The sequence below is a fragment of the Pezoporus occidentalis genome, unplaced genomic scaffold, assembly GCF_034315485.1.
Source record: "Pezoporus occidentalis ecotype Australia unplaced genomic scaffold, CSIRO_AGI_Poc_V1 ctg42, whole genome shotgun sequence".
Classification (NCBI taxonomy): Eukaryota; Metazoa; Chordata; class Aves; order Psittaciformes; family Psittacidae; genus Pezoporus; species Pezoporus occidentalis.
The window spans coordinates 85,050-110,392 of record NW_026915747.1 but is presented as its reverse complement, the minus strand read 5'-3'; the positions used below and the strand labels follow the sequence as shown (position 1 = coordinate 110,392).

At 37.9% G+C, this 25,343-nt stretch overlaps 1 protein-coding gene across 3 annotated transcripts in view; it reads right to left on the bottom strand.

Moving 5' to 3' along the window:
- Nucleotides 1–25,073, bottom strand: part of TAFA5 (TAFA chemokine like family member 5) — a 308,827-nt gene extending 283,754 nt beyond the window's left edge. Inside the window, exon 1 of one of the 3 annotated variants that reach the window (XR_009967711.1) lies at nucleotides 24,717–25,072. Coding sequence is in view for 2 of the 3 variants with exons in the window: in XM_062634189.1 (XP_062490173.1) it covers nucleotides 24,717–24,807 (91 nt within the window). In the remaining variant the exon portion in view is untranslated. Of the gene's footprint in view, nucleotides 1–24,716 lie in introns of all 3 variants that reach the window. The other 2 variants (XM_062634189.1, XM_062634190.1) reach the window with 2 other exon arrangements.
- Between the last annotated feature and the right edge of the window lie 270 nt (nucleotides 25,074–25,343).

The following is a 25,343-nucleotide window of genomic DNA, read 5'->3' as shown; positions in this document are numbered from 1 at the left end:
ACAGCCACAAATTCTAGGTGAACCTCTAACTGTGCAAGCACTCCCCATGCTCCAGTGCTCTTCCACTTCCTTTGCTAGAACTGCATCCATCTGATACTGCTAATTTTTCTCCCACACGTCAAAGCAAAACAGTAAAATCAGAAGGCAACAGTTTCAATGGGAATGTGTTCTATTATTAGCTCTGCACAGACATGGACAACTCGCATACATTGTAGTTTAAGCCCTCAAAATGTTATAAGAAAGGAAAAAAACATACACCAGCTTGAGAAGGTATTGTGAAAATTAGCTCATTTGTTACATTTCTAATTCTTCAAAAGAGAAACACTGCACAAAGATATTATAGTGCTATAAAACTGTAATAGTCTACACAGGACAAATGTTGACAAAGGACAGAGAGGATTATGGCCTTTAAGTAAACAATTTTATTTTGTAACTTGGCATTTTTATGGACCTTATCACTGTAAGGTCTGAACAACTCACAAATGCTAATTAACTGAGCCTGTTTAATTATTCTCCCTGCTTACACAAGGGAAACCCTAAACCCAGTCCAATCTAAGTTCTCCTTTAACAATAGATGAGTCAGAAGGAAGGAAGGACAAAGCACAGTATGCAATAGATACACTGACCTAATACATTCTTCCAAGAACACTGTGCGAAACAGAGCGACCTCTAAGTTATCTGAACTCCTACACAATGTCTCATGGTGCTATACATGAAACATTTATAAGCCTCTCTGCGGTGGGCCTGAATGCTCTATGCTGTGTGCAAACCAATAAGGCTTAAACTTGTAAAACAGAAACATTAATATATTCAAGGCCCATACCCTTAAACCCAAGCTTGTTTCTCAAAATATCTGTAATAAAGAATCATAGATTAAAAAAGAACAAAACAAACAAAACCTAAACCAACACAGTATTATAGTTATAAATCCATCTATAAGATAAAGGATAAAGTTATTTCTTGCTAACAGCAAGACGGTACCAATCTGCCTGATGTTTCTTGCACATGTTTCACGGAAACAACAAAGTAACCACTAGTGCAACCATTCCATTTCATTAAGCTGCTAAAAAAAGAAATCTGTAAGTGCATATAATATGAAAATTATCAGGTGCACTACAACAATGCTCAAAGCCCCCAGCCCTTTTGTCCAAGCCTTGGGGGAAAAAAATAAATAAATAAATAAATCAAAACAAAACAAAAGATATGTCTATAAAAAAAACCAGAGATTTTCTATCTATAGAGTGATTTGTATTATGCAGGGGAAAAATATACAGTATTTACTCAGACAATCAACAAGCATCTGCAGTGAAAGAGATCTCAGAACTATTAAAGGAACGTATCACATCTCATCTGGTGTTGGTTCTGGTTTGGGTTTGCTTTGCAACACTTGAAAACCTCAGTCTCTTACCCCTTTTCAACAGTGACGGAATGATCCTACTAACAAATAGTTTTAGTGCAGTGCCAAACTGCAGCTAAGATTTCAAAAAGGCATAGGAACTGGTGATGAAATATCAGATGCGCTCTTTTTCAAGCACAGAATATATGGGCTGGTCTCACACGGATGCTTCCTTTTCTCAGTTTTGTTGCCTTGCATACCTCCTCATTCAGGTATTCAAGGCAGTAACAGTCTAACTCATCTGCCCTATGCCTTGCCTTCATCTTCCTTTTATCGTGATATGTCTGCCTATTTCTAGGGAAGAGCCTGTGGTATCAGTAACATTGTACCTGTCAATCTGTAGACCATAACTAATGTAGAACATCCAATCATACGAAATAAGGTCAGGGGAAGATAGCTACGACAAGCTTGGAATTCAGTACTTACTAGGCCAAAAAAAGAAATGTAAGGATACCGATTGGATTTCTCTAGATAGATTTTCAGTTCCAGCGCAACACCAACGTTAAACACAAGCATAGTTGCTAGATGCCTGATACTGCTCAACTAAGCACAGAAGCAGGAACTGAGGGATTGATGCACATCCTTGCAGTACAGGAAGCTCTGAAGTCATTTTTGTACAAGATGACACAAAAGTTAAGAATTCAACAACACCTTTACTAAAGCTCTGAGAAACAGAGGACCTCTTCTTCCTTCTCCCTCACCGCCAGAAGACAATGTCCATACATAAAAGATGCTACTTCTGCATGAAACAAAAATAACCAGCATGCTGGATGCTACTGTGCAGTCTTCTCACATACAAATCCCTGCTTGGAGCAACATAAACTGGCATCCATTTCTCAACAAAATCAATAGCAGTATTTTTACCAAGGTGCATACTCTGGCTCTGTGCAGTCCTGAAGGTACACTCTCAAAGCAGGTAAAGTTACTGGAGTGCTGCAGGGCAGGACATGCAGCCCAAACAAGAAGCTTCCCCATACAGACACATAAGCATGGCAAAGAGTAAACCGATCATTTTGTTGCATTATTCTGGCTATTCTGAGCAGAAAGCTGGACAGAACACTGTCCCTACACCACCGTAGTGCAGAAAGGTGGCTGTTGTCCCCATCAGTCCACCAGAGACTGTTTCCTGCAATGGATATCCAAAAGGAGAGAAGGACAATAAACTACTAAGTTTGGCAAAAGACCCTTTCTGTTCCTTGGAAATGACAATACTGCAGTTGTCTGTGATATCCCTCCCCACCCCCTCCCTTTTTTTCCAGTTCAGAAAACATTCCATTCCAAATCACAAAACCCTTCTCTCCAAATGGGCCATTGACCTAACAAACGATGCCTTTACCTTTCATTAAAACTTAAGAGATGCAAACCAAGTTAGCTTAAACTAACTTAAATTAAGCCATTGGCTTAATTTGGTTACAGAGCATTTTCATCTGGAATTTTTTACCAGAAATTAGTTTTTTAAACAATTTTAAAACAATGGGGCTACCTCAGTTCTTAGATTGAATACCAGTGGTAAAATAAGGTGAAAACTCTGGCAATGCTCTATTCCCCAACTTATAATCTTATTTCCATCTAATGAAAGATAGAATATTTTATATTAACTACCTTTTCATGTGTCTAAAGTGAAGTTGTCTGTGAGGTTTTGTTTAAAAAGATGACGACAAACTCTGCCTCACTCTATCCAATTGGCTGCATTACATGCAATTTAGTATTCTGATCCAACATGAAACAATTAGATCCTGCTGACGGATAGCATCAATAACTTCAATATACTTTCTGACATTGAATACCCTTGTTTACAGTATCTAAAAAGCAAAGGTAACTAAAAGAAGGCTGACAAGCTTCGCATCTTCATGACAGCACACAAGGACAGATTGTGTTATACTTCATGTGCATGTTCACAGCTGGCACACTGTCAAGGGGCACTGTAATATGAATTAAGGTCAGCATATGAATCACAATGTCAGTGTGTGCACAGCTGGACTCTTAAAACCAGATGCAAAGACTCATATCTTCCTACTACTATATTCACAGATAAGGAAATCTACTAGTTCGTACTTTAAAAAATATCCCTCAAAATAGCAAAAATGACAGCAAAGGGTCTTTCTTTTCCTGATACTTTTTGTTTGTTTGTTTCTTTAAACAAAGAGTAAATAGGTACCATTCCCATATTATCCAATTTCAGGTCTGTATACAGAAAGATCCTTCTCCATGTACATCATCTTCATACAACATGGAAGAACCTGGGATGCTAGCAGCTCTTTCAGGTTTTCCAGGCAATTGTTTCCTTGCTTACATCTTAGCTGCTGACCTGACAGAGGAGTCCCTAGCAAGAGGAGCACAGAGGCCATGGGAAGTGGACCTCTGTGGTCTAGAGCACTAATCAAGGTCCTTGTACTCTGTGTGGAAGACCCTGGATATTTGCGCTCACTGAGACTGAGGTCAGCTTTCCTAGAACAGTTAAATGAAGGAGAAGGATAATCTTTAATATCTTGGAGTCAGTTTTTACCGTTTACCATCAAATAAAAGGAACCCTCCAGGGTAGGTGAAACTCTAACTCTACAGACCTCATGCAATAAAGCAGATTTACATGAGTTTCTTTCCACCTGCTGATGTTTTGCTGCAGACTATTGGCACAGTAGCTCAGGTGTGCAGAGACCATCAGGAAGGAGCCCTTTGCTCTGGCTGCCTGCTTCACTGGGAGCAGTGCAGCAGCAGCAGCCGACCCTGCACCCATCCGTGCTGGGACAGGGGCAGGCAGGGTCAGGGTGGTGGTTCACCTCTGCTGTTCCATCAGGCAAAATGGAGCTACAGAATTGAAGACTATCAGGCAGTTTAGATTAAATTAACCCTCATTTCTGAAGGGCAGCCTTTCTGTTCAATGAGCAGTGTTAATATGACGGCTATATTCCAGACTTATTCAAAGCCTTGTCCTGTACAGGCTAAATACATTGAGTGTTTGGTAATATTTCTTATTTAAAAACATGTTGTTTGTGTTAGTATCACTTTCTTTGGACTAGAATTAGTTTACACTACATTGAAAAGCCTATTCTATTGACCCAGAAGCATAGCAAATTGAGAAAATTAATCACGTCGAAATAAATAAATGACATTTTTTTCCCTCTATTAAACACGTTGAATTTAGAAAAAAAAAAAAATCCAGATGTATGACACAAATTGTGGAGTGTGCTCTTCTTAACAGTAATAGATGAAATAATTGAACGAAAACATGCTAAGGGGAAACGGCCTTAAATGTTACAAACATGGAAGATAGCAGCATAGTACTGATTATACAAAAACATCTATTTTCATATTTTCTATTTTTGCATAATCACACCATACAATAATGGTCCAGAAAGATACTGTGCACTGCAAATTTTAATTTATGCAGCATGTAATTCAGCTGTAGTTCGAGCCTCACTTCTTAGAGGATTAGAGCACAGTATTATTTTAATGTTGCTCCACAAAGACATTAATTGAACAGTATATAGATAAGTTCAAAGCTGGTTGAATTTCAGGCCAAGAAAGCTTTCTAGCTATCTTTTAAAATGTCTTTGTAGACATTTACCAAATTCTGCAGGTTTGCTTGCTGAAACCGATAAATCTTATTTACATCTGAGGAATTTTAACCCAGCCTGCGCAGTGACTCAGATGAGCAGTGTTTAGATCAGTTGCACAGCTCTCCAACCTGCACAGAACTTCTTCCTTTGCAAGCTCTTACTCCTCCTGCCAGAATTAGTCTATGTATCCATTTTCTACAAGCCATGTTTGTGCTAGAGAAACACAAGCCAGAATCTTGTCAGCTGAACTCACTACTTGCTTCCTAAGCGCCGCTACTGCTGCAGCCACTGAGCAGAATATTTTGATTCCAAGGATAAGATTTATAGCATCTCAAGTTAGTAAATAATGAAAATGTCACAGGATATACAAATCACACTTGCAGGGTTTAAGCTCTGTAACAGTTTAACTTGTTGTTTTTTTTTTCTCCAAAGGTTTCAGCAGGAAAAAACTATTTCAAAGGCATAAAGACATACCCAGCTTTTGCTGCAGTATGTGAGAAACATAAATTACAGTAAAAAAATCACAGCTTAAAATAGAAATCCTTAATCAGCGCTTACTATGAGGCAATGTAAATACTGCCGTATTTACAGATGAAAGGAGGTCACACAACTCAGCCAAAATACCCCATTTTCAGAAAATCAGTTTGTAGTATTAAAAACAAAACCTGTAAATTTACAGTCAGATTATAGGCAGCTAGGGTACACTGCCTTTTCCAGTAAAATATGTGCTTCCATATAAATCAAGTTTACAGTTTGCACTGCGCTGTAAATGCGTTAAGCTTGTTCCTTTTAAAAGTGTATTAACAATTTTCAAAAGAAGATAGAAGATGCCGTTTATAAAGCACACGCCTCCAAAATCCTCCTGAGAGCAAATGATACAACGAAAGGGACCAGCAGAAGGTAACACTTTCATTACTCTCTCTGACACAAGGGACCAGGACAGAATTTTGAGATCAGTCCATAAGATAAAGAATGTACTTCATGAGAGAATTAGAGGAGGAAAACAGCTTACAGGAAAACTATGCTTTTTCTTTGCTCAGTGTAGTTCCTATGAGTTCATAGCCCTAAATTCTGCAGTGAATTTCAAGATCAGACATCTCAGGATCTCAGACCACCCAATTTATGCTGAATAAGATCAGAAACCTCTCCTTGTTTGGTTCAAAGCTAAACCATGGTTTACCTAAAAAAAATCATGAATTTCTGATAACTTTTCAGTGAAATTAAGTCAACCAAGTGGTTCCTGTAAAACTGGAAAATAGTTTCACAGCATACATCTGCTGTGCACTAATCTTCCACTTAAAAGCCAGTAAAATGTTACTGCCATTTGTGCTGGTTTGAAAGAGTAAGTCAAGATGTTCCTTCATATATGAAACATGTGAGCAATGTGAAACAAACTTCCCTAGGAAAAAAACTATGTATGTGGGAACCTAATTTTACCTATGCAATTGCTAAAAATGTTTTGTTTGTTTACATCAAAGACACATATGTCATGACTAAAACCCAAAGCTTTTCTGTCTCAATTTATGTTTAATAATTTCCAGCTTATTTAGTGGGGTCTTTTGGTACTCCTAAATTTAAAGGGTTCTTAAATTCTGCTCATTGCAGGTGCATTAGGCTAGATGACGTTTGAAGGTCCCTTCCAACCCAAACTATGCTATGATTCTATGAAATTTTAAAACAGAAACATGTGAAACTCTGAAATTATTCCTCTTGTACACCCCCATCCACTGTTTACAGTAAAAATACTTCTAAATACAAAACCAACTTGAAAAGCCCACATCCTTAATACACTGGAAAATATGGAGTCAAATTCACAAGACAATAAGCTTTTTTTTTTATGGATATAAAAGCCAGAGCAATTCCAAACTCCATTTCTCAAACAGCAGGTATCAAGAAAGGAAGAAAAAAAAAAAAGTTGTGCAATTGTCACAGAACAAATCATTCCACTAATTCTTCTACTGATACTTTTCCTAAACCAACTCAGTGAAAATCATTACACATTTTGAGTGGCCTTATCACTACCAACAGAAAGACAAAACACAGAGTATGAAATTAGAGTTGATTAATTCAAAATTAATTCAAATACTGATTGCCATTACTAAATTAACCACTATGAGTTCAGTTCTGTTAAAAAATAAATAAATAACTTTTTTCTAATTTAATTATGAAAGTCTCAAATATTATGTGATATAACTCCTAAAAAAAAAAAAATATCTAGCTATACAAGCTTATATTACTTTTGACCAAGCTTTCAGAGACATAAAACATCATTTTTAATCTGAAAATCTAACCTCCAAATAGCAGCTTAAATCCGTATCAGATCTTAAACCTTGCTTTTTGGCCCAGTGCTTTTTTGATGTGCAAAATAAAATGTTACTGCAAATGTGGTTACTGAATTCTTTTTATTGTACATCTAAATTAGAAGCTGAAAAGAATTCGGAGACACAAATTTCAGAGGCATTGTTAATACAGAGAAAGCTCAAAATATAACATAGGAAGAAACTGAATGCTTTCCTGATGATGGGTTTAACAGAAGTGGGATGAGAACAATGGAGTGGAAAGCCAAGTAGGCAGGAACTAAAAATAATTTATGTGAAAAATTTGGGAATTTGCTAGTTGGAATTGACAGGAGGAAAAAGGACTAAAATGATGATCTGACAACAGATTAACTATCACTGTTACGAGGCCGTGAAAGGACCACTGCTATCCTAACAAATGGGAACAGGAGAGTCACTGTGAAGAAGAGGGAGGCAAGTATAAACACTAGTGCTCAATGCCATTGCAAGACAATTAAAATGAAGATTATACCTTTTCAAGCCACTGTTTGTGAGGAAGAAATAATGCCAAGTGTACTGCAAGTGTATGTTCTGCAGTCATGCTGGAAAAACATTTGTTTTTCTTTAGTGTGCAAAATAAAGGCTAAGAAGGAAAACAGGTATATTCATAATTTCAGCAGGCATAAACACTGAAAGGAGGGAAAGTGCAAAATAAAAGATGGATACATGCTACGGAAACCTTAAAGCTGAAAAAAAAAATCATTTTTCCAACAACAAAACCAATGAAATTTTGAAACAGCCCATGACAGGAGTAAGGGAAAAATAAACCTCCCATAAACTCAGTTTACAGACAGAATATAATGTAGCTGAATATAATATACATATAATGTAGCTGTGATGGCCTATGACTGAAGTTCGGGTCCTTAACTTGAAAAAATTAATTAGACAAATACAACTTGGGAAGGGCAAAAAGAGAGATCAAAAAGGGCTTGAGCAACAGAACAGTTGCAGAGCTGATCGAGACAGATGGAGACCTACACTGTTTATGAACTTTTCAGTTACAAGGAAGCATTTAATACATACAGCTAGGGCTGAAGCGGCTTTTTGCCAGCAAGTGCTTCAGTCTGCAAGCTCAGAATTTACCATTACTAACTGATAGGCAGCAATTGTCTTTGACTAGTTGACAGGGGTATAATTATTCTCCATCTTCCACCTTTTGTTATAAATCTTTGAAAAACTAAGTTCCTTAAAACTAATGACATATAATAATAACCATTTAGTCAGAATATTCAAGTCCCTTGCATACTGCATTCATGAAATATTCTTCACCTTCATATTCACAGCATATGTACACTCAATACCACAGAACACAACCATGTACTTTAAGTGTGTTTACTCAATTTTCATGATGCTGAACATTAAGGATATATAACTATGAACATTTTTGCCTGTACAAAAAATGAAAAGCATGGGTTCCAAAAATATAAGTAAACCATTCACCATTTGTTTGAATTAAAGATTCAATAAGTATACCATTTATGTGGTCACGTTTCCTGTTTTCACACAAAATCCAAATTGCAGTCATTATACACAACTGAAAATCAAAAACAGTGCTGTTACAAATAAAGCACATACACATTGTTGCAAGCAGTCACTCTTGCAGCTGGAACAAAATTTGGTCAGACTACCCCCACGAATGTGCATTTAAGCCTGTCCAGCCTCAGAACTATATGTAAACTTCACAAAGCTTCAGGACAGCTGGGACTGTGATACCATTGAAACACAAACTATAAAGTCTTCCTAGCAGAGGGGTGAGGTAAAGATGACTACTGTTTCACTACCAAAGATTCACTGCACATATGTGTACACAGAGACCTTCTGAGATATTTGCAGACTTTAAAGAGCACACGCTGTTCTAGCTGGATAGGTTAGAAAAGAGTTCTGGTTACTGAATTACCAGCAGCACAGAATAGCACTATCAAATGTCATTTCAGAAGGGAAATCATAATTGCAAACTATGGAAATTATCCCACAGAAGAACAATGTGGGTTTCATTGACAGAGCAGCCTGTCTTCTGCATGCAGGAATACAAAGGGCACATTGTATTACTGCAGTTTAAATGAGTCAGTATGTTTATATATGATTCAAGCATGACAACATCTAAAATATGAGCTAACCTATCACATTCACAAATACAGCAAAGTATTACTTTACTTGAGGGGATGCAAGTCATATTGTTGTAACATCACAATAAGCTATAGACAGAGAACAAAAAGCAATTTGACCACCCACAGTTTGCTCCTAATTTGGACAATTTGTTTTAAGATTCCTCTGTATAACTACATCTTTACACTACTTCCAAGCTTCTCCTGTGTGATGGTACAATGATTCCTAAACTCTACGTCATGGCAACACAGTCCATTGCTGTAGATTAGCTATGATGTCCCATATTCAATGTTATTCAATGGCTGGAGCATCAGGTGGAAAAAGAAAACTGGAAAGGAGATGAAAGTACCAGTCTTAAAGTATCCTGTAGTGATATAACATTGCCTTTTGAGAAACATCCCAAGACACTTCACAAACCACATCCATGGAAGACAACTTCCTGCCTTTCTAAAACTTTTGAGTACTACTAAAATGCAAGAAATTTCTTACCGTACACAGCTAGAGAAGGAGGACCCAGCTGATATATCAGTGATGATATAAAGAAAGTCCAATAAAGTTCAATACAGTACAACCATTTCTCTTTTGGATTCTTTTTCTATCTTTCTAAAGAAGTGGCATGTTCAGAAGCAAACTCCTCCTTCCCCAAGGTACCGACATCAAGCAGTGCCACATCAATCATCCTAAGCACAGGATTCAAGTTCTCTTCAGCTGCCAGTCCAGATACAGTGTGTCCAGAACCCATTACCACATCCATGAAGTAATGCAAATGGTCTTTTAAAATACAAGTATATGTCTTTTATCCCAGCCAGCGATACCACTCCTCAGTGCTCTCAGCAGGCTCTCCTTTGTGGCAAGGAGAGAAACCCCAGTGAATGCCACTTTCAAATTTGTTGCTCACCACGTTCTGCAACTGCAACTCAACAATTACAAATAAAGTACTACCTTTATGATTTAGTTGGATTAAGTATGTTAGGATTTACAGAGCTCTGTATGTGTGTGTGCTTTCTGCTCCAGCCTTTCCACATGGCAAAATGATTGAGACCGTAGCAACCACTCAGAGTAAATGCAGACATAACAGATGAGTGCAGCATGAAAATCCAGCAAAGCTGTAGAATCTCCATCAAAACAGGTCTTAAAAGCAGAGCAATGGTTTAGGTGGGCTTTCAAGTTATTTTTTATGATTCTATAGACAACTTGCATGTAAAAAAAAAAAAAAAAAAAGAGAGATATTCTAATAAATTTATAATGGAAAAGTATACTTTGAAATAGAACTGCAGCTAAAAATGGTAAAATACCCTAGTGCTGAGTAGTAGCAAGTAGTTTCTGTTATTACACTTAACATATTCAAAAATGAGGTTTATTTTTAAATCTCACATATCACCACGGAAGAATTATTCAAGCTATAATACTCAACTGGATCAGGTATCACCAAAAACTTCACCTTAAGAAGTTAAACAGCTCAGATATTCCATGAATAAAAAAGTCACTGGCCATCATCAGTGCAGGTAGATCCAACAAAACAGTATTTAGAAATCATTAGGTGATGACTGAGGGAAAACATTATTTCTTACATAATTCTTAAACAATATAAAATACATAAATAGTACTGAAAGAAAAAAATGGCTGTTTTGCTGACTTGAGATATTCAGTAAATGAACAAGTTAAAACAACTGACCCTGCAAATTGCTCCATAAAAGTAATTTGCTCAGTTTGCTGCACATAGAGTTAGAAAGCTAACAGAGCAGACCATGGCACTCAAAACTAGAGTTTGCAATACTCGTAGTGCACAGTACTATAACCAGCCTTTTGAAACAGCAAAAATGGATCTCACTATTAACTGTATCTTTTGGTCTGTTTACCAAAGCTCTGTTTTACACAGGTAAGTTTGCTCTAGAAAAACAGTATTAGTGAATTAAATACAATTAAAAAGAAATTTATAGAATCATAGAATGGTTATGAGAAAAGACAGAATATACTGTCCTGCGTATTTAAAAATCACCAATAGTAAATGCATAGCTTCTGAACAACAGAACTCCAACAGATTCTTACGCTGAAGAATACCTACATATAATTTCTTTAGGAAGGAAAACCAGACAACGATTATCTTATGAACAACATAATTAGGAAGCTGACTGGAAAAGGCTCTGTTTGCATAACTTACCAATGCCTTCATATTTTATTATGTTTTGCACAAATGGAAACTATTTGAGGTCAACCCTACAAATGCACAAAATGCTTTCTTATTCACAAAACTTGAGATACATGTCATGTAAGTTAAGAGTTTCCTCAATCTAATACATCAGATTTAGAAAATTTTTGCAACCTACGTGTTACTATGGCAACTTTTTGTTTTTTCAAAATGTAAATTAACAGTGAGGCTTCACTACAAACTCTTTATTTCCTTTGTGTCTGTACATACTCTTTTCTCATATATGGATTCAGAATATCTTTCTACTCTACACGGCTGCAGTTTACATTAAAAGATGCAGCTACACTGAGGACTCAGGATTAAATATCAGTTAGTAAGCACATCTCTTGTTAACCTTGACCACTTTTAAGCCATAACATAAATGAGTGCAGCGGAAAGCAATCAAACAAATGAATAGTTCTATGGCAAAGGTTTCTCTGCTTGGCTTTTATAATGATAAACTATTAGAAAAGGAAAATATACTGCAAATTGCAGTACTTTTTTTGCTCTTTTTACTGCTAATTCCACTGAAATTTTTCTATGTTCTTTGCTCTTTTCCTAAGGGAAAAAAAAAAAAAAAAGCAAGCACATAAATCTGGAGAAGAAAATATGATTGCTCTGTTTTCTTCTGAAGAAAATGGTGTTTTGACATGCTGCTCTAGTACTGGACAGCTTTACTGAATTCAAGAACCTGTCTGCCTAAAGATGCACAGGTGTCTGCAGTTCCTGTTACAGTGAACAGGAAGCCTACAGATAGATCTGACATCTTCAACATCATGTCAAAAAGTCATAGCATTAGAATGAATCTGAGAGACAATCTACTCCTTTTAATTTGACTTCCATCATTTGTCTGCTGAAAAAGGGAGGTTTGCAAAACTCATCTTGTGAATCATTTTCAAACTACTCATTAAACTGCCTGTATCAAATAGAGATTTTACATTCATTTTTCACCATAATACAAATTACTAAACATACATGATTTCTGTGAACTGGGTTTAATATTAAAAAATATTATAAATCTAATGCACTTTAGCTCTCACCATGATAGAGCTTATAAAACTGAAAAAGAAAACTTAAAAGGATAATAAATGTGCAACAAATAAATAAAACTATAATAGATAAATAAAACTACAATAAAAAGTAAGTGAAAATATACAACCTTAACTACATCTGGACTTGGTTTCCCCAGCATGGGCATCTAAGCACCCTGGTGTAGTAGAAGGTGGAAGTTTTCCCTGCCCATGGCAGGGGGGTTGGAACCAAATGATCTTTAAGGTCCTTCGAACCCAAACCACTCTATGACTTTATGATTCTATGACCTGTACTGGCTTCCTAAGGGACCAGTTGCCTGGAAGTTTGCAACTGAGTCATCTAGTAAAAAATTCCCACCTAACCAAGAAGAAATAATTATAAAAGGCGCACAAATTCCTTGCTCATCTTAGTTCTCTCTCAGTAATAGAAATTAAAATTTTCAGACTGTATTCTAACAAAGCTAAATCAAAATACTGGTAATTCATTAGCTAATACGCAGTGCCCTAATGCCCGATGAACTGGATCGTGTGGCCAGCCATATTCCAACCTAAAAATCAGAAGAACTGGAAGAATTTTACAAAAGGTAGAGGGACAATCAAAGCTATACATACAGTTATACAAGCACACAGGCAAAGCTAGTATGAAATTTATTTCTAAGAGAACCTAGGAAACAGGGAAGAAAAGCACAACATTCAGAATCGTAACAGATCCCTTGGCCACCTCTTTTTTGCTGACGTTCCCATACATGCATGCTAAATGAAGCTGCATTCACCTGGAAGAGCATGCAAGGCAGAAGGCAGATAGAGCATACTGGAAGTAGACAAGGACCGCTGAAGAAATTAGGCAATTCTAGCTGGAGAGATGCATTAAGCCTGCAAGAGACACTGAGGAGAAGCGATAGTTCCTAACTTCTGTTATTTTAGCTACTTGCTCATGTATAATTTACTAATCTTTTTCTCATACTTTTCCTGTGAACTTCAAGTGTCTCTAGATTTGTTAAGTGACTGCAAGAATACAGTTTTGGCTCTAGGTAAGGCCTCAGTGCATAATTAAACAGACCACTAATAACTGGAGTATGCAGTTACACAACAGCCATAGTTTTAGCATCTGTGGAACAAGGGAAATAACTGCATGCTACCAGTAGCAAGACAATGTTATCAGGAGCTGGAGTGTCTGCATATGGGACCAGGAACTGTAGTACAAAGCAGAACTTGAGACAAGATTTCATTCCTAACATCACACAATATACTCATTTTCTCTAACCCCATTCTTCCTTCAACTTTTATACCTTACAGATTACTTTCTGAAGACTGTCACCAAAGATAGTTTACTTGTAAGTGAAAAGCTGTGTCTGGCAAAATGCTTTTAGACTCTGGAAATTGAAATTAAAAGGAAAAACACACATCTTCTAATGAATTTTTTATAAATAACTAACACTACAAGTGATGTATATATATCGCAACAAATGGATATTTGTCTACTTATGAACTAACCTGTAGTAACAATAAACCTATTGAGCCTTGGCATGAAATTAGTAAGTTGAGATGGCCAAGAAAATGCTCAACGCATATGTTTTATCATACAGTCTCTAACTGCAGGCCATAGGAGTTCTTGGGTCTTCAGCCCACTTGAAAATCATGCCACTTATTACTCACATAAAAGTCAAAATACATTTTTAATGTTGCTATATTCTTCAGGGAAGACATGAAACTTAGTAAAATACAGAAAGTTCTGCTGAATTGTTATCAAAATAATGGAAAGGTGAAAAGATTCCATGAAGTGGGTTTGTTACTTTATCCTACCAAAAAGAAAAAAAAAAAAAAAAACAAAACCACAGGAAGGGAATTTTTATCTTTAAAGGCTTGACTCTAAGCCTCATCAGCATCCACTATAATTCTGTAAAATGAGTTAAGGCAGCATCTGGTACAATCTATATATTTTTATAGCCAAGCATACAAGAATGTTTAGAACAGTTACGAGATCTTCTCACAACAAATGAAGCTAAAGATTCTTTACTTCATCTACCAGCATGCGTTAGAAAAACAAAGGCAAAAAACAGAACAAAAGAGGAACCCAGAAGCAGATACACTTTTTTTTTTAATGACTAAATAATACTGTGCAGGCATTAACAGATAGTGGGAACTGCCAATGCACAGGAAAAAGAAGAATCTTACAGTCTTTTCAGTTTAATCTCAATTAGTTCACAGCCATAAGCAAGGTGATACTCAAGCAGTGACCATTTCAAACAACTGTTTGATTCTCTTGAGGCTAAATCTATTCCCAGATCCGCGATGCACATCTCCAAAACATGTACAACTCTGAATAATGGAGCAGTAGTTTGGTTTTTTCTTCCTTAAAGCCATAAATTTGTACTGAAAGAATCATGCTGAGAACCATGTAATCTAATACAATAAAAACTGCAGCAAAGTACAAAAGTTATCACATAACATCACTGTCATGATTAATTAGCAGTCACCACAGAACCACATAAAATGGGAGTGCTTTTTGACAGACTACTGTAAGGGAGTAAAGAAATTGTGACTTGCAATATAGTAACTTATAGAAACTTTATTTCCATTAAAAAATGTTAGTGCCACTCAAGGAAACAATACCTACTGTCCAACTCTTCTACACCTTTAGGCAGAACAAGGTTGTAGCGTGTAACTGTTCCAGAGGCATGAGCAAATTCCAGATAGGACTTGCTCTAAGCACAGGCTGCAGACTATGACTGTTTTGGATTTGAGTGGCAAAGTTTTGGTAGCAGAGGCACTATAGAGGTGGCTTCTGTGAGAGGCTGCTATAAGTTTCCCTAATGTCCAATAGATCCAATGCCAGCCAGTTCCAAAATGGACCTGCCACTGGCCAAGGCCAAGCCCATCAGCAACACTGGTGGTGAATGTGGGATAATGTATTTAAGAAAGCAAAGAAAACCATGTGAAGCACTAGCAGAAGTCAGAACACAGTAATAAGAATACATGAGAGAAACACCCCTGCAGACACCCAGGTCAGTGGAGAAGGAGGTGAGGAGGTGCTCCAGGTGCTGCAGCAGAGATTCCCCTGCAACCCATGGTGCAGCCCACAGTGAGGCAGCTGTGCCCCTGAAGCCCATGGACATCCACAGTGGAGCAGATTCCACCTGCAACCCAGGGGGATCCCATGCTGCAGCAGGGGGGATGCCCGAAGGAGGCTGTGACCAGGAGAGGAGGCTCCTGGCAGAAGCTGTGGCCCCCATGGAGAGAGGAGCCCACACTGGAGCAGGTCTGCTGCAGGGAACAGAGCAGTTCATTAAGAACTGCAGCCCATGAGAAGGACTCATGCTGGAGAAGTTCATGGAGGACCCCACACTGAAGCAGGAGAAAAACGTGCAGAGTCCTCCCCTGAAGAGGAAGGATTAATGTGTGATTAATTGACCACGTCCTTCATTCCCCATTCCCCTGCACTGCTCATAGACAGGAAGAGGTAGAGAAAATCAAGTTGAGCTCAGGAAGAAGGGGGGAGAAGGAGGACTGAAGTTGGTTTAAGACTTGGGTTTGTTTCACATGACCCTATTCTGGTTTTGACTGACATTAAATTAAATTAATTTCCCCAAGTCAAGTCTGGTTTGCCCATGATGGTAATTGGTGAGTGATCTCCCCCGTCTTTATCTTGACCTATGAGCCTTTCTGTCAGCACAATTTACTAGTCCTCGTTTTGCTACTGGATTTGAAACCCTGCAGACATCATAAAAATTGGACAGTGCTGTATCAAGGTACCACCATGACAGACGCAATGAACCCAAAGCTCTCAATCAGCTGTAGCACAAAACAGGCACAGGTTGACAGAGAACCCCTCTGAAGCCATTTGCTGCTCACCCTATTATGGAGCTGGTTCTGTGCTTCCCATACTACAGGTAAGAGCAGCCATGGGGCCACCTGGAAATAACCCCTCCAGGTGCTGAGGAAACAAGAACAGACTGGCAGAACTCAAGAATCCTTAAAACAAATCCTCATCCCACAAGACAGTGAATGATACTCTAATTTCACTGCTCTTTGTACACGAAAAAGACTAAATAGGGAAAGGACCTGCTTCAGAACACCTTGGAAGTCCTAAGGAGCAACAGAAACAGGACTTAGAAGAGTGATCTTGAACTACATAAATTGTGAGATTTTTTTTAGGTTTGGGGCCTTTTGGTTGGCTGGATGGTTGTGTTTTTTTCTTTTTAATTACATCTGCAACTCAAAAAGTGGCATGATTTAGCTAATAAAATACTTAAAACACTGGCTGTTTTCTTGAGGTTTTATTTGTCCTCTGCTTTCAGATCCTAGTGTGTCTTCTCAAGACCCTATTCGTTTTAGCAGTCAACAGAAAAATACTTGAAAGTCAGACATTTAAATATCTTTCACTTTTCTAAGTTTCAGGCAAGTGTACGATTTGGAGGATAACACTTGAAGGGACTCCAAGAAGTCACACAGTCTGCCTGCCTGCTTTAACTTACCAGTACTGCTCCCAATAGACAATATTTTAAACTGAAAGTAAAACTCTCCTGTATCACAACTCCCCAGGAAAATCTATTCCAGTGCTTAACTGTTCTTACCACTGGCAAGTCTTCCCTGATGCACAGCACAAATTTGCCTTGCTGCAATCTTTCCTAATGTCTAACCTAAATCTCCCTCAAATCAGTTTGCAGTGAATACTGCTTCTTGTAATCTTCCCACTTTACAGAAAGAACAGTTTGTTACTCCTACAGCAGAATTCTAGCCACTAAAAGCTCTTATCCTGCTAGTAATTTTTTCTTCTAAACTAAAAAACGCCTGTCTCTTCAGTACTTCTTTCTAGGTCATACCTTTGAATGTTGTCATTATTCCATTTGTTCTCCTGTAGATCCACTTAATTTGGCCTCCCTCTTTCCTCATGTGTGACCACAATTAAACATCTAGTCTTTGGAATATCACTACAGCCTTGTGGCATGTTAGAAAGAAGCTGAGATCCAGAATATACTGGTTTATTATAAATACAATTTTTCAGCTGAAGAACTAACACAGTATTCTACTTTCGTCCATACCGTCAAAAATAATAAATCATCCACATGAAAACTCACATTAGTACAGCATCTGCTTTTAGAAAATATTTCAATAAGTATTGATCCATTACATTATTTTTTTTCTGGTCATTTATATGTTAATTTGCTGTTTGGATATATGCCAAACACGTTATTCATAGGTTTTCACAAGACTAACAACAATTAGTAGGAAGATCTATTGTTCTGACTAGTGTTTACTTGTGAACCGATGTGCCAAAGGTAAAATATAATGAATAGGCAAATTCATTATATTGTGTTGGATTTCTAGAACAGGCATAAAAAGCACATTTGGACAAATAATCGGATTGTGTTATTAAACAGAACCTTCTATCACTATGGGTTGTAAGTGGCAAGAGGTTATAATTTCTGAGCAAAATAAATCTTTGCTAAAATCCAGATACTGGATGAAATAGATGCCTGGCTTGGAGTTGTATGAACATGCACTACAGTTGGCCAGTAATACTCGGCTAAGCCACCAATTCCAATTGGGACCTCTAAATACTACTGGAAAACAAATACTGCTGTTATCATTAGCACAAAAGCTTCTTTTGCCTCTTTACTTCATATGATTATAAAGTTATTTTTAAATATATATGAGAACAATTTTACCTATTTTTTGACTAGTGAATTAAAGACATGTATGGCTTTTCTTACCAATACTATATTGAATTTTTGACTTCTAAGTACATGCTTTTTTTATACTGTCTCCTTTTAAATTCAGTTTAAAAATATCTCAGTTGTGTCCTGTTTTTATTCCAGTTTTATATTTGATACAGTGTATGCCTGCTGAGAAACAAGAAAAATAAATACTAGTCAACAGATCTAAAAAGCATTCACTTTTGTATGATGTGACATCAGTCTATAGCACTGCCTTTAGGAACAGGTAGTGCTGATAAATGCTGAGAAAGGTCAATAACTTGTGCTCTTGGGGCATGAAAACAGGCAGTCGTAAAAAGGCTACTGAAAATCTGTTGCTAATTCTTTTTTCAAGTTGTTCAGTTGGGAAAAGGAGGGGGTTTATACCATCTATGGTGCACTTCCCTATGAAGACACACAGACATCTTTCCTTTTTCATCACCCAAAACCAAAGCCTGTTTCAAGCTACCTTTTATGAAGCTACCTTTTATGAAGTGGGAAACTGCCAGACTCCCCCTCTTGGTACGTCCCGGCACAGCAGATGCCAGAGAACAGCTTTCTCACCTCCCTGAGAAGAAAACGATTGAAGAACTTTTGGCTACAAAGGTTCCTTTCACTGCTATACTTCTCTAACCCTCTCTTTAAAAAACAAACCAAAAAAAAAAAAAAAAAAAAACAAACACACACACACACACAAAAAACACTCTGAAAATACCAAAACTTTTCAAATACCAAGCTATTTTATCTCGAAGCAGGATGTTCTCTCATTTTTTCTGTAGCACTGATGTGCCATGCACTGTGAAATAGCCACTTGAACTGGGTCGTCTTAATTTGATTTATTTGCCTTAAAAACTATAAAAAACCTGCAAACAAACCTCCCACACTTGTTACCTTTCACATTTTCTTTCCTTGTGCAGTATTTATGCAAGCTTAGGGCTTTGTAGCTGCCAAATCTGTTTCCTGGATGTAAAGAGAAACCTTCCACTTTCACATTCAGTGCCTCTCTCCAGCCTGATGTGCTGCTCTGATAATTTCATTCACACCTGTCTCTTCACAAGCTCCCACCAAATCAGAAGAAAAGAATTATACCACAGTATGTTAAGAGTAACAAACTCTACAAAAGCAGACAAATTTGCAGCTGGGACACACTGTCCTCAACTCAGCTTCACTATATATAGGTAACATATGCAGCACATCTGGTATGCAAGATATCTTACAGTTCTGAGACACAGGTGAAGCACAAAAGGGCAAACTGAAAAAAAAAAACCTCCCACATGAATCCAAACTTTTCTCCCCACATTCTTAAATGCAATTCTCTTTCTCACCTAATGTTTAATTATTTCAAGGTGGGAGTTTTGATGTTTAAAAGATAAAAGAAAAAAGAAATAAATAAAGGAACAAAAGGCTGGCAATATTATCTGTTGTAATAAGTCATATTCAAATGCTTTCCAGGAAAATTTGGAGACCAAACTCTCCAAAAGTTTTAGAAAATAACAATTCCTTTCTTCAGTATGCTTTGCACAGCAATAAACATGAGTTTTACCAACTTTATAAAGCTATCAGGTTATAAGAGAATAGTCTTGGATATACTGTCAGGAGATATTTCCAAGCATTAGCAGAAGAGTAGTAGAGTTGTTTGGGCTTACACAGCTAAACAGAATAACATTCCTTATTATTTTTAGTGCCAAATGTACACCCTAAAACCACAAAAATACACATAAAGCTTTTTTCATACTTTTAGAGCAGGTTAAAATATTTCAATACGTAAAAAGTGACAGAATAAAGATATGAAACTTAACCAAGTTATTATGTGTAATAAATGCGTTATTTTAAAGAAAGTGCTGCAGCATGTTTTGCTATTGTGACATTAATTCCTCTGAATGCGTTTGATAGAGAAGGACCCATAACTATGTAACCAACAATTGCTTACTTTTGCTTAAGGCCGAAAAAAGTGTTAATTATGAAAAATGTGCTAAACCTTTTAAGGTTGGTTTTTTTTTTCACATAAGATACCTTATGTGTAAGACACCTTATTCATGTATGTAAATATATACTAAACCTGCACAAATGATACTAAAATTCTGGTTTATAGCCATAATCACCTGGTTATAACACAAGTATTGGAAGTCTCTTTCTTCCATTTAACTGCAGCAGCAAATCAACAGAAAATCACCCTATTTTACACAGCTTACTACTATCTACCCAACAGGTTAAGAATGTGGTTTTGAGAACTGAATAGTCAATCCTCTATACTTCAAGTAAGATTCCTGAGACTGAACACGTTTCTGTGTAGCCCCTCTCCATACAAGGCTCACACCACCCTAATCTCATAAACCATTCAAAATACTAAACTGCCCTTGGCAAATAAGACATTCCAGTCTCCCAATGAGCTGTCACAGGATAGGCAAAGCTTTAAAGTATATCTAGAGTTGTAACACACCCTGGCTACAATACACACACCTTTCTGAAGTTATTCCCTGACTGCACTACTTTCAGTGGGATTCAAAGAGACATTTAGAAACTGTGTTTTCCTTTCCCTACTGTGTCTGAATGGTTAAAATGTTCTATTACGTGAAAAGGGTACTTGTCTGGGGGCAAAGGAGTTCCCACAATTAACGTGTGCAGTATCAACTCTGTGTTTTTCAGTTCTCTTTGAATAAATGCATTAAACAATATATAAATCATTTAAAATCAGGCATGGCTAGTGAACTTAAAAATCCTTATTTTTAATTCTTAACGGTGTATGCAAGAAGTTTTAGCTATTTTGATTTTTAATGCCCCTTCATACTGGCTGCAGCTGACTAGAGTATGTTAAACTGCTTTGCAGGAAGATCAGACAGGCATGGAACTGCAATTATATATCACAATACCCTTTTCTGGGTTCACAGCTCTATTCATCTTTTAGAAACACTGAAGAACAGATTGGACATAGGGGAACGGATTAGCCACAGGATGACCTGTATTTTCAAACAAACGACGAAGTGTGGAAAAATGGCACCCTGTGTCACCCATTCTTCACTTCCTGAAAAAAAAACATATTCATGAAAATAGACATTTAAACAGTTCTTTCCCACTCATCTCAGAACAAACAGTCATTGTTTCCTAACACCATTTAAATGGCAGTAATGCAATGCTACCACTGAACTGCTCCGATTCAAAAACATGTACATAAATACACATAACTACTTAAGGAATCTAAGTTCAGCAAAGGAACTAAAATTAAAAATTAACAGTGTGAAAACTCTCAGTTGACTGTTGAAACATACAATCTCATATTTATGAATGTGACTGAAGGAGGATTTGGTTCCAGTAAGTAAATTTCAGCTGAATTGTAATGGAAGTTCTACACACTATAGACATGCAATACAACGAAATTACAAAACTATCTTGTGTTGGTAGGTGGTAACAGTTTAACATAACAGCTAACATAACTAAGGGAGTGAAGGGAAAATGAATACAGAAAAAGATATGTGGCAATTACATTATTTTGGTTTGCTGTAAGAAGTGAAGATTATGTCAGTTTTCTATTAAGACCAGCCTCTGGAAAAATAATAAGCAGTAAATATTGCAAATCATGCAAAAATAGCAAGAGCATGCATTAATAAATTAAGTCAGATCTTTAATTAATTTTACATGTCATTCTTCTTAAATCAATTGTCTTGCATACAAAAGAGATGCTCGGTATATGAGCTTCTACTGTCAAATTCTCTCAGGAGATCATGTTATCAGCTAATCTGATCAAGCCAGACAAACTGGTGGTTTACTTGTTTGTTCTCTGGGACTACAGGAAATTATCCTTCCACACAATAAATAATCAAATGAAAACATCCAGGCATTTAACTTAAGAATTCAACCACACTGCTGAGTTACAATGAGCCCATGTAGTTCATTAGGCTTCAATGAGAAATTAATTTTTTTGCCAGGAAATCAACAGCCTAACAACATCATGTGCAATGAGACTTTTTATAAAGTGTTAGTGTGAAGGGTGAACTCTGATATCAGAAAAGAATTTCAAAGCTTATGAAAGTAAGGTAACAGCCATCTCAGATGTATTCTTCTTTATACATATTTACTTAACCAACTAATGTGGTAGGCATATGGTTAAATGATTTGCTAGTCCTTTCCTCACACTTCTTGCCCTTGTTTTCTTACTGCAAATAATAAAAAAGCAGGTTTTAAAATGAAAACGGAATGTTAATCTTGCTTTTGCAAATTGTTTAGAATATATAGCTTAAATCCACTGTTACCTATTTTTCCTTATCTCAAATGCCTGCATCTGAATATACTATGCTTAAACCAGTAATTTTTACTGGCTGTTTTTAAAGTTCTTAATAAAGAAAAGACTCAGTTATACCACACAGATTTCAACCAATTCCACTAAAATATTCAGTGTCATTATTGAAACTACAGTGAGGAATACATACACTGCTGAAGTAATTATACGAAAGGGGTCAAACTGCTATTGTGAAGATTAGCACCCGCTAAGAAAAGGCTGACAACCAGCTCAACACATGCAATCTGTATTTACAGTAAGTATATAGTTCTCAGTGTTAAAGAAAGCAGAAATAATTTCCTCACAAATATAAACAAACTGCTGCAATTAAGTTACCCGACAAGCTCAAGAGTTTCAGTTTTCTCTCTGCAGTCCACACTGAGTGGTTGTGATTGCTGGAGGACAAGCAATGGAAATGTGTTAAAAGTCCTTGGTGCATGGCCATGGTTACTGTTTTTATATATTTATTTGCTAGTTTTCTACGCCTGCAGTGCAAGAGCAAATATTCTAACTGAAACAAAATGCTTCTTCCTTTATGCATTATTTACAGTAACACCGGTCTCAAAAGCAAACAGTGAAAGACTGAAGAAAAAAAACAAACAAAAAAACCCAACCAAAACTAACAAACAATCACACAGCATAATGGCAAATACTGACAAAAAAAATAGCCTGAAATGACTGGCAATATTTCATTCTGCAAAACCTCCTCAAAACGGACCATCTCATTAGACAGAGATGTACACATACATTCATCCAAGCATTTTAAAAGAATGTTAAATAAGTGACTCTGGGGGAGGCAATGCACACAACCCTGGTAAAGCATAGGCAAGTTTCTTAAAGGAGAAATCTCTGGCACTGGAGATATCTGGAGAAGGTTTCTTTATTACCCAAATGGGGCAAATCAGTGTTTATTCATTTCAGAAAAGATCTGTGAAAATGTACAGTCTCATGCTTTTTTTGGACTGGCACTAAGCTAAACCCAGTAGTGGCCCCTCAGTGGTTGTGAGGCAGTCGCTTTACCCAATCCTGAGTGAAACTTTGTCCCAGTCACATAAAAGTTTTTTGCCAGGCTCTGCACAACCAGCACTCCAAGCTGAGCGGGGCTCCTTCCTCCGGCAGCTCAAACCTCAATGGCACTACAGTGCTAAAAAAGAATAAGTGGGTTCACCAAAACCCCCATACTGTTGTGTTTGGTAACACTGTTAAAGAACAGCAGTGGGCTTTCCCATACACCACCAAACATATATACACCTCTCAGGATTCACACTTGAATCTCAGACTACAGCTTGCTTTATAGATGAGCAATGGAATTACTGTTTAGCAGAGGAAGGAAAAAAAAAAGAAAAAAAATAAAAAGGAATAAGTTCCTGAGGAAAGAAAAAAACAATCAAAATACAAAAAAAAAAAAAAGAAGAGCAATATGAGGGTTACTTCCCAAGAAAATTCTTCTACCCACTTAAACATATTTGTTTTCCACTTAACCCACGTATAGGAAGAAAAAATTAAGCCTGCCCCACAATTCAAACTATTTTCTCCAGTAAATTGTAATCACAATTTTCTGACCACAAGGGGGAAAAAACCGGGAGCCTTGAAACCATGCAAAGGCCTCTTCCAGTTTCGGGGCAGCCAGGAGGAGAAGGAGGATGCCGAATGCCCAGAATTTGCTCTGCCTTGCCCTTTCCATAGAACTTTAGTGCCATCTATTGAAAACGAACCGAACAAGGAAGAGGAAAAGGCTGCCTATTGATTTGGTATAAAAATAAGACGTTTACTTGTTAAGGGTTTTTTGTTTATTAATACTCCCATGATGACTACTGTTCTGTGGTCATCTGATAGCAACAAATATTTTCTATACACTATACACGCCCCATAAAGAAATGAGACGTCGGCTAAAGTACTCAATGCAAACAGCATACCAATTTTATAGATCTATAAACACATTTACCAAGAATGTAAGTCTAACACTACCTATTATCTAAAGGAAGAGAAATGAGAAGGCTTTAGCGGAAAGGAAAAATAGCGTGGAAGCACTGCTGTAAATAGAACATACTGGAAACAGTAAAAATAATTAAGGCACCTCGTAAAAACCTCAGTATTAAAGAACAGTGTATGTAGACATGCAGATATAATTACCTTCTTTAAGAAACTGTGAGTGGATGACAAATATAAGAAAACAGCAGATCGCTGCTCCTGCTAGTGCCCATAAAGCTTTCAAGAGCTGCATCTCGGTCTGAAACTCAGCAAATACCCAGAAAGTCACACAATAAATTTCCACAGCGATGCATCAACGCTTCCCTCCGTGCGCCAGACGCGGCGGCTCCCGGCAGGGACCACACTCCAGAGCAGGGCGGGCGAGCCCGGGGCTGCGGAGGAGGGGCTGGGGCTTCACACCCCGCGCGGGGGCAGCGGCAGCGCCGCGCTCTCCTCGCCCAGGCAGCCGGCGCGGGGCCCCATGAATCAGCGCTCCGTCTCCGCGGGAGCCGCGCCGAGCCGAGCCGGCGGCGGGGGCAGGAGGCCGGCGGCGCCGGGCAGCGCTGCGCAACAGCGCCCGCTGCACCGCGGGGCCGCGGCCGCCCGCTCAGGGCGCGCCGCCGCCGGGCGGTGCGGGGCGCGCGGGGGCCGGGCCCTCCCCGCCGAGGCTCCGCGGGAGCCGCTGCAGCATCGCCGGGCTGCGGACGCCGCTCGCTCCTTCCCTCGCCTGCCGGGCCGCCGCTCCGCCGCTCGCTGCCACAGCTCGGGGAGGAGAGAGCGAGTGGGGAG